Source organism: Haplochromis burtoni, unplaced genomic scaffold, assembly GCF_018398535.1.
Source record: "Haplochromis burtoni strain Fernald_Lab_line unplaced genomic scaffold, NCSU_Asbu1 Contig_520, whole genome shotgun sequence".
Lineage (NCBI taxonomy): Eukaryota > Metazoa > Chordata > Actinopteri > Cichliformes > Cichlidae > Haplochromis > Haplochromis burtoni.
Genome location: NW_024582881.1, coordinates 194,599 through 209,887, shown reverse-complemented (window position 1 = coordinate 209,887; position 15,289 = coordinate 194,599). Strand labels below are relative to the sequence as shown.

General features: G+C 39.5%; 2 protein-coding genes across 4 annotated transcripts; both read right to left on the bottom strand.

The window, feature by feature from the left end:
- Nucleotides 1-4,169: 4,169 nt before the first annotated feature.
- On the bottom strand, nt 4,170-8,675 carry nif3l1 (NIF3 NGG1 interacting factor 3-like 1 (S. cerevisiae)). 3 transcript variants are annotated; one of them, XM_005947343.2, is made up of 7 exons: nt 8,620-8,675; nt 7,005-7,600; nt 6,729-6,885; nt 5,496-5,619; nt 5,261-5,399; nt 4,655-4,738; nt 4,170-4,565 (listed from the first exon to the last, which is right to left on the bottom strand). In XM_005947343.2, exons 2-7 carry the CDS (start codon nt 7,588-7,590, stop codon nt 4,381-4,383), a joined length of 1,275 nt encoding a protein of 424 aa, XP_005947405.1. In that variant the 5' UTR covers nt 7,591-7,600; nt 8,620-8,675; the 3' UTR covers nt 4,170-4,380. The 3 variants fall into 3 exon arrangements, with proteins under 3 accessions (XP_005947405.1, XP_005947406.1, XP_005947407.1); XM_005947344.3 differs by having other exon boundaries at nt 8,526-8,648; XM_005947345.3 differs by lacking the exon at nt 8,620-8,675 and adding an exon at nt 8,348-8,485.
- A 2,860-nt stretch (nt 8,676-11,535) lies between these two features.
- cabp5a (calcium binding protein 5a) lies at nt 11,536-14,709 on the bottom strand. The gene is made up of 7 exons (XM_005947346.2): nt 13,949-14,709; nt 13,656-13,705; nt 13,444-13,474; nt 13,186-13,329; nt 12,939-13,048; nt 12,668-12,815; nt 11,536-12,581 (listed from the first exon to the last, which is right to left on the bottom strand). Exons 1-7 carry the CDS (start codon nt 13,986-13,988, stop codon nt 12,553-12,555), a joined length of 552 nt encoding a protein of 183 aa, XP_005947408.1. The 5' UTR covers nt 13,989-14,709; the 3' UTR covers nt 11,536-12,552.
- Nucleotides 14,710-15,289: the final 580 nt, after the last annotated feature.

Here is a 15,289-nt window from a genome sequence, read left to right as displayed (position 1 = left end):
ATTCCTTGACGTACTCTTCAGGAATACTTCTCACGGTTTTTGAAGAAAATTCGGAGCGCTTCTTTGGATGATGGCTGCCTTATGTTCTGTTCTCTGTTAAGATGATCCCTCACTGCTTCAGTAATCTATGGTCAATCTATGGCTAATTATTATAACATCTTTATCTTACAGTATTACATATTTTGAGGAAACTGTTGTTGTGATTTGGCACTATATAAATAATACTGAACTGAATTGAACTGATAGTGTTCCTTTATGTTTTTTTTTCTGTCCAAGCATGTTTTTACTGCATCGTCAAAGTATTTGAGATTGTTGTCATGCTGAAAAACAAAGATGCTGCCAATCAGATGCAGTCCAGATGGTTTTGCACTGTCGCTCATAATCTCACTGTACTTTTTTGCAGTGCCATTAATTTTTAAAAGATCTCCAACACCATTGATGGAAATGCAGCCCCAATCCATGACAGATCCTCCACCTTGTTTTGCAGATGTCTGTAGACGCTCACTGCTGTTCCTCTCTCCTCACATATTCATCAAGATTTGAACCAAAACTTTCACATTTGGGTTCATCACTCCATAACTGCTTCCCTTCCTTAAGAATAGCTTCTTGATAGCAAATCTTTCACTGAGACCATTTCTGTTAAGGCTTCATTAACAATAACCTGAATGAAGCATCTCTCAGGTCATTTTATTCCCTATTCCTTAAGGACATGACTTTCAGATACTGTTTGTCTGCTATATGTTTTTTTAGACATGTCCCATCTTCTTTTGTCCTCCACCTGTCCAGTTTCCTTAATTATTTTAAGGAAACACTGCACACCTTGCTAAGATATGCCAAGGTTTTGGCTAATAGCTCTTTAGATGCCTTTTTTTTGTATGCTTAAACAATTCATTAATCAGTGTAAAGAGGCATTCATCTGAATATGGTCAGGTACAAGGACTGGATGAAAAATGACCCCAAAAAAGCTAAAGTGCAAAGAAAAGCTTTGAAAGACTTTCAGAGATTCTCAACACCAATTTAAAACCTACATGGAAGTCTGGTGGTTCAAGGCATTGGCACAGTAATGCATGCAGGAGAAAATAAGTAATTTTTTATTTTATTATAATTAGTAACTATTTACTTTTGTTGTTTTTTGCATTTATTGATGTAAATGCAGAATAATTTATACATAGTTTTCATCTAGCTATTTTTTTAACTTTCTTAATTTTCTCTAATGAATAGTTCTTGGAAATGCAAAACTTCTTATACATTAAAGGAGTTTATTGCTTGGTCCCCTGGGGCTTTCTGATGACTTGATGACATGTTTCTTCCTCCCAGCAGGCTGCCTGTTAGGCTGTCTCAGCAGGGAGTCAGACCCTGAGTTTAGGTGGAGGAGGGCGACAGTTTGGCCAGTGGCTGCAGTTTGGCCACTAGACAAGTGTGACTGTCTAAGTGTTTATATGCAAGTTTGTATTTAGGGATTATGCGCCCAAAACAATGGACCCGTTCAAACTGATTCACAGTGTCCGGATTTTTTTGTGACTGACATTTGTTAAGCAGGCGTGTAAATGTAGCTGTAGCAAAAGTAAATGTGTTTGGATTAAATAATCATTAATAGGAATGGTCTGCACAGGATTTAAGGAGTAAAAAATGGAGTAACCATAATTTGTTTAATAATTTTTGTAGTTTTGCCTCTGAACACCACTGCAGATGAGTTTAAATGATTCAAATGTGACTTTCAGCTTTAATTCAAGGATTTGTACAAGTTTTGCATCAACTGTTTAGGAGTTATGGTCATTTTTATAAACAGCCCTTCATTTGCAAATGGTCAAAATTGGACAATTGATTGATAAGCAGTTTCATGACCAGGTGAGGCCCTTTTCCTTGCAATTTAAACACAAAAAATAATTATAGCTGATGTGGATTCAAAATTTTTGAATTTTTTTAGCTTTTTTGCTGTAATTTTAAAGCTGAGCCCCAAAGAGATGTCAGTGGAGCCCGTCATTAGATTGGAAAAACAAAATTATTTATCAGAGCAGCAAAACATGAGGAGTGGAGGAATCATAAGAAAAGCAACTTGACAGCAAGTAAATGAACACCAAGTCAAGGATACTCTGGAGAAGAGAAGCCTTCATGAATGGAAAAATAAAGGGTTTCCAAGAAGGTGCAAACCACTTGTTACACTCAAGAACAAGAAGGCCGGACTGGACTTTGCCAGAAAGTGCCTAAAAGAGTCTGCAAAGTTGGGCAAAACAAAACAAAAACCCCTCTTTGAACAGATGAAAACACTATGAACTTGTGCCAGAATAATGGGAACATTTAACAGCTGATGATCTGAAGCATACCGCATTAGCTGTCAAACATGCTGGAGGCAGTATTATGGCATTATTATTATTATGGTATTGGTATAATTTGGCTGCCAGTAGAACCAGGTCACCGGTGTTTCTTGATGATATGACTGCTGTTTGGAATAGCAGGATAAATTAAGAAGTGTACTGTCTGCTCAGATTCAGCCACATGCTGCAGAACTGCTGAACAGCACTTCAAAGACCCAAAGCAAACTGCTGAAGCAAACCAAGAGATCTTTGAGACAAAGAAATGGGATATTCCTCAGCGCTCAAGTCAATCACCTGATCTCAACCCAACCCATCATGCTTTTCACTCCCACAAACAAGCAGCAACTGAAGACTGAAAAGGCCTAGCAAAACGTCTCAAGTGAGGAAACGCAGCATTTCTTGGCAACTGCAAAAGCTTTTTATCCAAGCATGAATAATAATCCTTAAATTTAACATTATATCATTTTATCCAATTACTTATGAGTCTCTGAAAAATGAAGGACTGTTTTTTTTTTAATCATAATTCATAATTTCGAAACAGTTAATGCTCATTTTAAGCCCATCATCTAAAGATGTCTGCACTTAAGTCACTCCACTGTGATGGTGTGCAGAAGCAAAGTATAAAAGTGAAATATTTTACTCTAAATTTTACTTTAAAGTAAAAATACAGTATCATTTTATATCAGCATTTTTTTTCTTGCATGCAGCAGTCCTCATTCTGCTTTTCCTGAGTCAGTTTCAACTCCCTGACTTGGTAAAGATCACAGAAAGTTGTCACAAGAAACTTTAGTTCAACAGGCTGCTGCTGAGTTTCATTAGACTTATTTACCAACAGACTCAACAAACAGACTTTCAAATATAAATCAAATAGAGACTTTAAAGCAAATTACACTCTGCAGCTTTGCCTAACTGTGGATGATGCCCTGCAGTATATTTATCCACCTCGTAGGGCTCAGTGGGAGAAGGAAACTTTCAAGCTGACAGGCCTCAGACCTACCTGCTTGCACTATAAAAGTGACAGCTGGAGTCGGTTTACAGGAGCGAAGTATACGCGTTGTTCTAGCTGTTTTCCTTCTCCATTTGTGTGTTGTTAGGGATAAAAGCTGCTGAGGACTGAAAGGAAGCGGAGGTGTGAACACCACACTGAGAGAAAAGCCACTACCCTGACGGGGGGGCAGCGAAGTGTGTGATGCCTCCTAATGTTTTTATGAAAGAACAGGTGTGTCATAGGTGGTGCAGGCGTAAGACTCTGTAAAAGTCAATAATGAGGACTGTTACTAGTTTTGTTTTTGTTTTTAAGCCTCAGCAGTGGGGCAGGAGTACGTGCACTGAAGCAATACCAAAGGCCTGCTCTTTGACATGTATGTGCTAAATCGTTTGATTTCCATCCATGTTTGTTCAGAGGTTAAAAGGTCATCTTGTTGAGAAGAACCTGTCACTTTCATTTATCTTTCACAAGTTATGAGATACATTAAAAAAAATCCTTGAATTGCAGCTTTGAATCTTCATAGCTGGCTCAGGCTGGTGCTGATGTCTCCTGTGGAGCAGGTGGGGTCCAATATCCACGTTTATACAGCAACAGCAAACATTTTAATCCCATGAGGATTACCTTCTCTCTGTGCAGGAAGCAGAAACTATTCATTTTAGGAAAAAAAAAAAAAAAACAACTTGCGGATGCTGAAATTCCTCTCGGCATGGAAGCAAAGGTCACATCATCGGGATTAAAACACACAATGTGTCGTCTGCATGTAGGAGCTGCATGCATTAAGATTACAGATTACTTGTTTTATCTTCGGCTCGCACTGCATCTGTTAGCTGATGATATTTTGTCTTATTCCACACGCCAACAGCACATTTTGATCAACCACAGCCCATTTTATTAAGACCCTTCCAGAGAGACATGATAAATACAACAACATTTAACAATATTTTCAAGGCACAGCCAGTGGATAGCCTTACGTAAAGAGCCTGCATGTTAAACTCCGGGGTTGCCAAAATGTCACACATATCTGTAGTAAAAAGTCATCTTTCAGAAAAACTACTGTGACTTCCAATCAAGAGTCAGTCAAACGACCTCCAGAGGGTCTCTGTCAGCCTTCGACAGGACCACTGTTACGCTATCGGGCAGGCGCACGGCTAGTCTCTCCCTGAACACAGCCAGGTAACCCCGCTCGCTGTTGCTGTGGTCACTGAGGATCACGCTGGTTCCTTTTGCCACAGCATCCAGCACTTCATGGTGGGACATCTCCCCTGAAAAAGGGGCATAATTATGTCTGCAAGCGTTGTGATACAAAGACGTTTTAGTGATATTTAAACTAATAAAATTAAATGTTTGTTACCTGTGACATAGAGGTCCGCCTTGACTCCATTCAGTACTGAGGCCCCTGACCCAGCACATACAGCCACAGTGTACACAGAGGACTCTGGGGAAGGAAAAACAGAACAGGGACATGACTTTTCTTCTTTCTGTGTGGAGTTGCATGCTCTCTCTGTTCCTCTGGGTGCTCCAGCTTGTTGTTCTGCTCATTCAGATTATCAGTGAATTTAAATTTTCTGTGCATGTGAGCATAAACGACTGTGAAAGACTCCCAAACTGACCAGAGTGAACTCTGCCTCCACACCAGTGTTTATGAACTCATGTCCTCCATGACCTTCTACTGCAGGGATGTCCAACTAATTTGACATCATGGGCCACTTGCAGCCCACTTTGATCTTAAGTGGACCGAACGAGCAAAACTGCCCTTTCTGTCAGTGTAATGATATTGAACTACACATTTAATCCCACTTAATATAAGAAAAAGTGCAGAGCTGATGGACGGAAATTCTTGAACCTCCATCGACGTTTCTACCCTTACTGCACCAGTGGTAGAAATTAAATTTGAGCATGTTATAATTAAACTATTCTAATTTAGTGACAGATTTGTGTGTGTCCACTCGTCTCTCACCCAGCGTCTCCCCCCAACCCAGAGCTAAACGGAGGTGACTCAAACCCAGGTGAGACTTCAGTTTTTGGACGGCTGCTCTGACAGTCACTGGCTGGTCCAAAACGCTGCATCGGCCTTGGCCGTGGCCCAGGAGAGGGGGCTAAAGAAAAGATGAAGTGTTACTAAAGCGAACAGAACAAGTTAATCATAACAATAGTCAGGAACTTTTTCTTCAGATTCCTGTAACAGCCCGCACCTTTTCTAACTTTACGATGGTGAGAGACTGGCTGGGAGTGCCGTGTCCTAACAGAGCCTGGACACTCGGGGTCAGCGCTGAGTCACAACAGGTTACGCTGACATGGATACCACTGCTGTCTGGTCTAATATGAAGAGACATGAACTGTTATTTACCAGTACAAAGAAACAAAAGACTTAATAACATCAAGTGTACGATTTACATCCATTACATAACTGTCATGTCTCGATAACTGAGACATGAATTTTGAAAACATTGGTTTCTGACTGTGCTGAGGTTCTTTCAGACTCTTTGTTCCATGTTTAATCCATGATTTACAACTACAGAAAAGCTTCTTTCCCAACTTAAAAGGCACTTTGAGTGATGTAAGTGTACTGTGATTGGTCCGGGTGTGAGTGTCAAACAAATAAACCGAACGACCACTAAACAAAGGTGACATTAACATCAGTAAAGCATTAGCCACGCAAACAACAGCTGTTAAAGCAAGGCTTAAAAAGAAGAGGAAAAAAAACAAAGAAAAATCTGAAAATATATGCAAGGAGGAAGAAGAGAAATCCATCATTAAGTTTGGATATATTATTATTTCTAAAACAAGAAAAAAAGATTTTGATTTTGAATATGGTGTCTTATATAGGAGGAGGAAAAAAATCACACTAAAGTTGGATCAAAATGTTGTTCATTTTTCTTTTTTCCCATATTCAAACTTTAGTATGTGTAAAATTATTCACCCGACTTAGTTTTAAAAGGATATTATGTGCTTTATGCATGAGAAACTGTAGATAAAGTATCAGTCCTCTACAGTTTCTATGCTTTCAGTGATAGAATATCCAATTATTTTAAGGCCTTCAAGCATCCATACTCGTAGTGCCATACTACCTGATGTTTACCATAATAATGACATTTTGGTTTTAGTTGGGAAAAGGGGCTAAACACAGCCTTACTTTCAACCCCTCAGACATAAAATGTATAATATATACATTTGAAGTTTCTGTAAGTGGTCCGAATGCAAACTGAAACAAATCTTTGGTAATAGTTACAGTCCAAAAGCAGCTTTGGATTACCTGTGATGGCTTCAAGTGTCTGCAGGTGATTTTCAGCTTTGATTAAAGCTAAACGCAAATTACAATAATGTGTGTTTGGAAGAAATAAATCAAAAGTAACACATATATGACAAAACTACCAAAATGGTTTTAATTTAAAGCTTGTTGCTAATCGGTGATGTCTGAACACAACCTGCTGCCTGAATGCTGTAGGGTCGTTCCACCGTCACAAGCCTTCAGCTCCTCCATGATCATGTTTAGTTCCTCTGCGCTTCTGACCGTGAATTCCAGTTTGTGACTGTGGGAGGCGGCGCCGAGAACCTGACTCAACACCGACACCTGACCGCTGCCTGATGCGACAAAGAAAAAAAGCAGTGGGGATGAAATGAAGGTCAGTGAATAAGCATCGTGTTCATATCTAATGATTTAAGTGCGAGCATCACATTTTACATTCAGAGAGACTTCTCACCAAGTCCTCCAACCAGCCAGTCGTTCACGCCTCCTTTCACGCAATCCCATGAAGTGTGAGGGGAAAAGACTGCTATGCCGACCTCCACGGCCCGCACAGCCAGCCGCTGCTTCCAGTCTTTCTGAACCAGACGCTTGATTGGCCGAAACAACGGCGGGTGATACGAAATAATGAGATCGCAGCTCACGGCCACTGCTTCCTCCATGACGGCATCTGTGAGGTCGTTGGTTAGCAGAATGGTCTTAACGGGCCGAGGTTTGCTCGGCTCCACCAGCAAGCCGACATTATCCCAAGACTCAGCAAGCGACAGCGGAGCAAGCTGCTCCAAAACCTGCAGGACTTCCTTTAATTCCATCAGACCGGACGAATGAACTGAGGAGAAATTAACAGACGGAGGAAGGCGAGCTGAGCTTTGTCTGCTAGGCAGGATGTGATGACTGTGGGTAGATGAAGGAAGAGAATGAAGGACGGATGAAAAGGCTGAAGAGCACAGAGCAGCTCGGGACTTAAAACTCTGTCTAGTCCAAAGCCTTCTACTGGTGAGCGAGAAAAATGTCCAAGAGAGGTTTCTACATCCAGTCAACATCAGGGGAGATCTGTGTGGACAAAAAGAAATAACTAAATAATCATAAATGTTAGACATTCACAGATTCATATGTGACTGCAGGTTTTTGTACAAGACTGAAACTAACAACTGCTGAGCTATCATCTTTTTCTTCGTTCCACTGTCCACTTTAGGCGTTCACCACAGTGGATCATCTGCCTCCATCTCACCCTATCTCTAAAATCCCCATCTACACGACCTCCTTCACTACATCCATGAATCTTCTCGGTGGTCTTCCTCTTCTCCTACTGCCTGGCAGCTGCATCTTCTATATTTTTCTTTTTCTCATGTCTTCATGGTGTCATCTTTATCCCGCCGTGTCCCTCTTTGTAATCTCTATACCTCCACAGGTAGGCCATGAGGATTCTACTGATTTCCTCTTCAAATTATTAGATGTCCTGTCTATGCTGAGTCTATTCTCAGTCACAGCCTGTGCTGCTCACACTGACACCTTCAGATCTCACATGCACTGAATGTCTGACATTTTTTAAAAGGAAAAATTAACTTAATTAATTGGATTAATTAACTTAATCCAGTGATCGGTTTTGTATGGTTTTATACGCATTTCCACCTGTCCATTTCCACATGGATACACATGCTGTTTTTGCCTCGCTTAAAGACTCCATCCAAAGTTAAACACTAATCAGAACAGTTAGCAACAAATGCAAACAGACGGCTACAACTCTTAAGCGTACATTTTTTTTAGTCCGGAGCAAATCATTTAGTAAAAGCCACATACCCACACTTTATGATTATTATAAACCTTATTCATAGACTTAAAACCAGCAGCTTTGAGTTGTGACAGCTGCCAAGCGTGCAGCTAACAGCGGAGCTAGTTAGCTGCCTTTAGCTGCCACAGTAAACCGTCCTTTAACGTCAACACACCAGCATGTAAATATATGCACGAAGCAACTTACCGTCGCTTGTTTCTGACGGATGAAAACTAATAACACGATGGTTTTCAGTTTTTAGCTACATATGTTCTGGTGTAGTGGCAGAGGCTGTACTTACTGCAGAACTCGCACGATGTCCCTTTTCGGCTTCCGTCCGCAACAGTTGGGGGGGTTTTTTTTGACTTAATGAATGGCTTTATTTATTTATTTATTTATTTATTTATTTATTTATGGGGTCAAGTTATGTCTTTCGTCTTGACCATGAGGACATATACATATAACTTATAAACTAAGTAGTATAAATTAGTTATAGTAAGTATTATAAAGTAAGTTTTATTTAACATATAGTACTTTCTTCTTTTTTATTTATCACCCAAAAACTGGCCATTGCGCCATCGACACAGAAACTACAACTTAAATATAGAAAGGACTGAGCGCATGTGCAACAATACAAAGAGGAAAATAGAGAATAACAATGAATGATATTAACATAATTACAAGTGATATTAATTCAGCCCAAATGAAATAAATAAATAATAAAAAATAGAAACAGAGCTTTGTAAATGTCCTTTTATTTTTTTTACTTTTTAAAGTTTCACATATCCTTCATAAAATTTGAAGAAAGGTGGTTTTAATATTCAGGAATCTGCATCGATGAATAAAATAAACAGTATTATCAAGACTTTGTTGAACTCGGGAAAATTTGGTTATATATTTGGTTTGGTTTGGATTTTGTGGGAAAGAGTGACTGGTGTAAGTTTTACTCCCCTTTTTATTGTCCTCTGTTTGGCATTTGTGTACATCTCTTCTATAATTGGTTTCAGTGCTGCAGAGATTGTTGGACGCTGATTGCAAAGACCTCCTGTGTCATCTTTAGTTCACAGCATGTCTTATTGGTCTACACCTGAAGGCGCTCTGGTGTGACTCTGATGCAAGATTAGAGGCCGTGTCCATTATGCTGAAAAGTTTCCTCAGCACTGAGAGGACAGAAGGTGATTTCCTTAAGACGGTCTAAAGGAAATCAGCTGTGGTGTCCCAGTACGCTACAGCATAAAAAATATAACGCTGGCCACCAAAGAAAAAGAAAACAACAGACGCATTGAAAGATTAACAAGTGGCTCACTGTTCAGCTACAGTATTCATTTAAAGGAACACAACTTGTGCACATTTTTCAAACAGAGGCCAAAAGGAAGTTAATTAGCTGAAGGTGAAGCAGCTTACTGATCTCTTTATTACAGGTCGCACATCAGTAAGACTGAGACGCACAGAATTCCCTCATCACTCACTTCTCCTGTCCCACTCAGTCCTTTCTTTTTCCGTTAAGGTAGTGCAAATAGCAACAGTATTTGTAGCAGTGAAATAATGAAATAACAACATTTCATTGTTATTTCATTGTTCAAATCCCAAATCTTTGGGATTTGAGCATCCCAAAGAATCAGTTAAGAAAAACAATATTTCTCAAGTCGTTACGGTTCGGCTTAGTGTTTTTCAACAACGAGCTTCCCGATGTTTATAGCGCTGGTGTTGTGCAATATTGTCTGTACTCAATGTTACAAAACAAATTCACAGATTAATGTGAGCAAGCAACAACTGGATGACTTTGATAAGCTGTATTTACTCTCACAGGGCAGGTGCTCCAGCAGCAGATACCCCGCAGTGCATCCGACTCTTCTCAGAAAGATTAAAGCTAACCAAATGAAATCTGCCTGGGGAAGGGGCTATCAGTGCAATAAGTTAAAATGGTAAGGGTTGTTTTTTTTTTTTTTTTATGTATCTGGCTGAGAAGAAGTCATTGGGTATAGAGGCTACATCAGAGTTGAGTCTGAGAGCAACCAAGAGAGAGATTACTGAGGATTAATGCAATAAAGGTTGATGCTGGATGTTAGAGGGATCAGGAAGGATCAGGGCAAAGGCCAGCCAGTGAGCATTACATCATCGGATTCTTCCTCTGGACTCATCAACCCTCGCTTGGCACTACATCCGTAAGGTTAAATGTGCCCCCCACCCTCCTCTTTAAACACCCTCACTTACATTAGTGTGCCATTAATAGCAGTGAAATCTTGTCACTTTTTTTGTTTCAGTGTCTGAGTCCCAATCCACATAAAAGAACAATCATTTCAAAATAAAAGTAATAATAATAATAGTAATAAAAGACCAGATATTTTGTTACTTATCCATTAAGCATACCAGCAGAGCGAACACTCTCTCTGTGGAGCACCATTCACAGATGTGTGTTTAGTAATTAGCTTCACTTTTGTTCATTGGCAGCATAAGTCCTCATGCCCCATCTGTCTGTCTGTTTGATGCTGTGCCCAGTTTGTCGTGCAGCAACATCTGCCTGGCTGGTGTTCCCCGAATGTGACAGTACAGCTTGTCCTGTGGCACATCCCTGAATTCAGCCCCAATATTTAATCCCAGCCGCGCACACTGTGGATCGGTATGACACAATTACTGATCACCAACTGCAAGAATGGATCAGTCCACAGGTTAAGAAAAAAAAAAAAAGTGTTCACGTGCCTCAAATTTCACTCAACCTTTCTTTTCCTTCCTTTTTTTAATGGATATGGGGTTATAATACTCTTTAATACTTTTAAGCTCCTCTCTGTGTTTTGTGTCCATATTTCCGTGAAGTTCCCAACTTACAGAGAGTATTAACCTCAAATAATGGCTCAGACTGTCTCTCTAAAAGGACACATTCTGGGACATGAACCTCTTTTTTTGTTTTGGGGGAGGTTTTTTTTGTTGCTCTTAATACCTTTAAATCTGTTATGCATCAGTCACAAAATCCCACATTTCTGCCTCTTTTCAGTGACATAGTTTCTTAGTGTCCTTCCAAAGTTTTTACTCAATCCTAGCAGAGCAGAGTCCCTAAACTTTTTCATGTTTAAATCACTTCTTTCTGGAGTGAAATGACTGCACGTTACTGGAATACAAGAAGTCACAAGGACAATATGGTCTACACCTAAATGAGTCTTTGGGTTCCTTTCAGGCAGACACATAGAACTTTCTTGTTCCACAGATACTCCTGAATCCGTTTCGGGTGTTCAGATCAGATGTTTTATTTTGTGCTTTGCCAAAGAAAAGGCAGATCCATGTTACTGCTTCACTTGTTGGAAGTTAGTTACAGATTACCTAATACAACCAGCTCAGGTTAATAATGTACAGTACAGTAGTGACTTAACTTTACCATCCTGCTTTGTTGTAACATTGTTTAAATGGTAAGAATAATTTAGTAATAATACAAATATAAAAACAATTCCATTTCAACAAACTTCCACTGTATACAGTCTATATCAGGGTTGTCAAACATGAGGCCCAGGGGCCAGAGTGGGCCTGGCAAAGACTACAATCTGGTCCACGAGATGCCTTTGGAAGATATGCATACACTTTTGGACTTTTAATGTATTGTAACAAGTTTTGGAGTTTTTTCCTGCTGATGAAGACTTTCCTCGTGCCCATTCATTCTATACCAAAGTAATTAAGTAATAGGTAAACAATTAAACACAGAAAGGTTACAGAAGAAATAGAAGTTTCAGTTTTTTACAATAAGTCCACAAAAAAGGTGTGAAGTAACAGGAACTTTCTGATTTTTTCTGTAATCTTACACAGTTATTCCTCACAATCTAAGCCCAAAGAGATGCTGAAGGGTTTCTTTCATTTACTACAGCATTATTTCTTTATCATGTGGAAACACTGAGACATACTTGGACTTCTTTTTCTTATATTAAGATATTTCAGTGATTAAATATATACTTAGACTTCTTTCCACTGCCCACTAGGATCAAAGTGAACTAAATGAGTTTGGCATCCCTGGTATATATGATGAAACATAACAACAGAGTTTTGTTTTTTTAGCACTCTTATGCTTGAAAAATCATTATAAATTGTTATTCTTTGCATAGCTATAAAATCTGCTCTGAGATCAGTCTGATATTGCTTGTTTTGAGCATCTAATTTTAACATTTGCAAGCCCAGAAAAGAACAGCATCAGTGTTAGTGCGTGTTTGCAGAGGTGCAAATGAATGTTCCTGACTGGCCTTGTCCTCGACTGTCATTGATGGGACATCATTCTGACAAATTCTGCAAAGGAGAAGAAGACGAGGATCAGTTGCTTCACTTCACTGCACTGTTACTCTTTACTGATGTAGGTGAAAGACAGTCTGTACCTTCAAAATCTACGGTGCCATCCCCGTTGTCATCGGCCTCTTTCACTATGGCATCGATTTCTCTCCGGCTCATGTGCTCTCCCATCAGCTTTATCATGGCTGATCGCAGCTCCTCCGTTGTGATCTCTCCATCTCCGTCCATGTCAAACTAACAAGAGGCAGCAAACAGCAGAGAGCAGCTTTTAATCACAGCCGTGATGATAATGATCGCCATCTGGCAGTCTAGAACGCAGGTGGCTGGAAACTTTCAGAAAAAGCTCTTTACTCTCACCTCTTTGAAGGCGTCTTTCAGCTCCTTCATACCGATCATTCCAGACGTCTCTGCCAGCAGTTTCGGGGCCATCAACTCCACAAAGTCGTCAAAGTCGACTCTGCCACCGACTAGAGGGGAAAAAAGGTTCGACATGTCTGTGGGCTTTTCTGTCTCTCATCAAATTTAGATTAAAGCAATGAAAACAGCCGCTAACTATGGGATTCCTCAACGAATTCAACTTTTAACACTTTTTTTAAGGACTCACGGTTCATGTTGATATTTTGACTCAGCTCGATCAGCTCCATCTCAGTGGGCATATAACCCATTGTCCTCATCAGGTTGCCCAGGTCCTTACAGCTGATCAGCCCGTCCTTGTCTTTATCAAACTCATTGAATGCATCACGCAGCTCTGCAGAGGTTTAAAGTAAAAAAAATCAAATCATAAAATGAAATGTGCAAAGTGTACAAATGTAGGTAAAAAACAATGACATAGTCATAAAAATGAGAAAACAAAAAATATTACCATCAATCTCATCATCAGCCAGCTGTCTTGTCTGCACAAAGAAATAATAATTGCTTAACTTCAGTATAATATGAACATTAAGAAGAAACACGGTGCTTTCTAACTACTTGTGAATGCAGCAGTTATCACAATCACACAATCACAATAGCAGTTTACATTTCCAGCGCAAAATCCATCAAAACAATAATTAAATTCCTGCAGCTTATACTTACAATGTTTTTCCCTCCCCGCAAGAAAATACACGCTGCCCCCAAGCTCATTTCTGCAAGAGGAAATACAGATGTACTTTTATGAAATGTCAGGAAATCACTGACACACGATGTAGAGCTTGGTGGGTTTTGCTATGAAGACACTACTGCTGAAAAAAGGTCTGTTCACACAATAATTAGTCCAATAAACTCTTGCAATAGTATAAACATGTTATTTATATATACTGTTAAAATTTCTTAAAAACTTTACAGGTTACTGACATCTTCTAAATAAAAAGGTTTTAAAGAGATGTTACCTTCCTCAGATGAATTCTGTTTGTCAGCCAAACGCATCATAAATAAGCTCTCTGGAGCTGAGGACCTGCAGCTGACCTGTGCAGTGCAAAAACTACCCTGCCTTCCTCCTCTTGCTTAGTCTTCTCAGTGTGAGCGCTGTCTCTGATTAACCGCAACAGCTTGTGCCTCTCAGTGTGTCGCGACCCTTTGTGCCCAGACTGCCGGGATGCTTGGAAATTGTATGAGGGTGTGTGTGGCTGCATCCAGACGTGGGGGGAGGAGTCAGCGGTGTGACCGGAGGAAAGCAGGATCAGGGATGAAAGAGATGATGCCTTGGTTTCCTGCTGAGTGGTGACATCACAAACTTTACTGCTATCTGAGCCCAGAGCCGACCGAAAATATGCGATATGATGAAGTCAGCTAAGAGGTGCTTTTCTATGCATTGAAGTAATTACAGTGTCCTTCTACTCACTCATGTTCTATGCAGGAGATGCAACACGAGCCTATCATTGTGAATAACTGTTTCAAGTGCAGCATAAAAGAACCAGGGCTATCACTCACACCTGCACTTTATAGCCATTTATTTGTCAGATACTCATAACTAATGATTTATTATTAGTTTAAATACCTTTCATGAACCTGAAGAAACATCTACAATTTGCTTTTCTAAGTTGAAAAATGTTGGTGACAAATCTACGTTTGAAATCAGCAAAAGTTTTATTTTTAATAAAAACTGTCACAGTGGTCTCTCACCTCTGTGTGAATAACAGGCTCATAAAATCACCACACAATAATGTAGTAATCTCTTTTAATTTGTAATCATTTCAGAATCTAAAGTATTTCTTAAAATTCCTGTAACACTTTAAATGTTTTAAATTTAACAGGATTTTGCTTTTCAGTGTTCTTAGTGTAACTTTGGGGGAAATGTCATAATTGAAACAGAACTACAAACATGTCTTTGGACAAACTGATATCTGAAAGTAAAAAAAAAAAGTTATATACTGCAAAATCTTCTCATCAGGACGCTAACAGGTAATTTATATGAAGTTTGCAGCAAAAGTCACTGTTCATCAAAGACTACAAATAAAGTTACGTTTATGATCATTGATTGTTTCTGGATTTTGTGGCTTTATTTATATTTTCTGCTGCAGAACACGTGACAGTAACACAATAAAAGAATAGATGGTCATTTGGCTCATCGTTCTGTTTTTCCAAAGACATCAGAGTGAAACAGATTTTTGAAGTATTAAAGAGTCAGAGGCCGATTACAGCTATTATCCCACTGTGTGATAATCTGCACGACTATTTGTTTCATTTGAATGAAGAAAGAGATTTACGGCTGTGTTTGAGGTTAATAGTCA

Excerpts from the sequence above, each read along its gene's own strand:
- nif3l1 (XM_005947343.2), bottom strand. The coding sequence starts at position 7,590 with ATGTTGACTGGATGTAGAAACCTCTCTTGGACATTTTTCTCGCTCACC. Across the intron at positions 5,620-6,728 it reads CTACAGCATTCAGGCAGCAG|ACCAGACAGCAGTGGTATCC; the intron begins GTTGTGTTCAGA and ends TCTTCATATTAG. Across the intron at positions 4,566-4,654 it reads GGCGGACCTCTATGTCACAG|GGGAGATGTCCCACCATGAA; the intron begins GTAACAAACATT and ends CCCCTTTTTCAG.
- cabp5a (XM_005947346.2), bottom strand. The coding sequence starts at position 13,988 with ATGATGCGTTTGGCTGACAAACAGAATTCATCTGAGGAAG. Across the intron at positions 13,475-13,655 it reads TGCGGGGAGGGAAAAACATT|ACAAGACAGCTGGCTGATGA; the intron begins GTAAGTATAAGC and ends TTCTTTGTGCAG. Across the intron at positions 12,582-12,667 it reads TGGCACCGTAGATTTTGAAG|AATTTGTCAGAATGATGTCC; the intron begins GTACAGACTGTC and ends TCTCCTTTGCAG.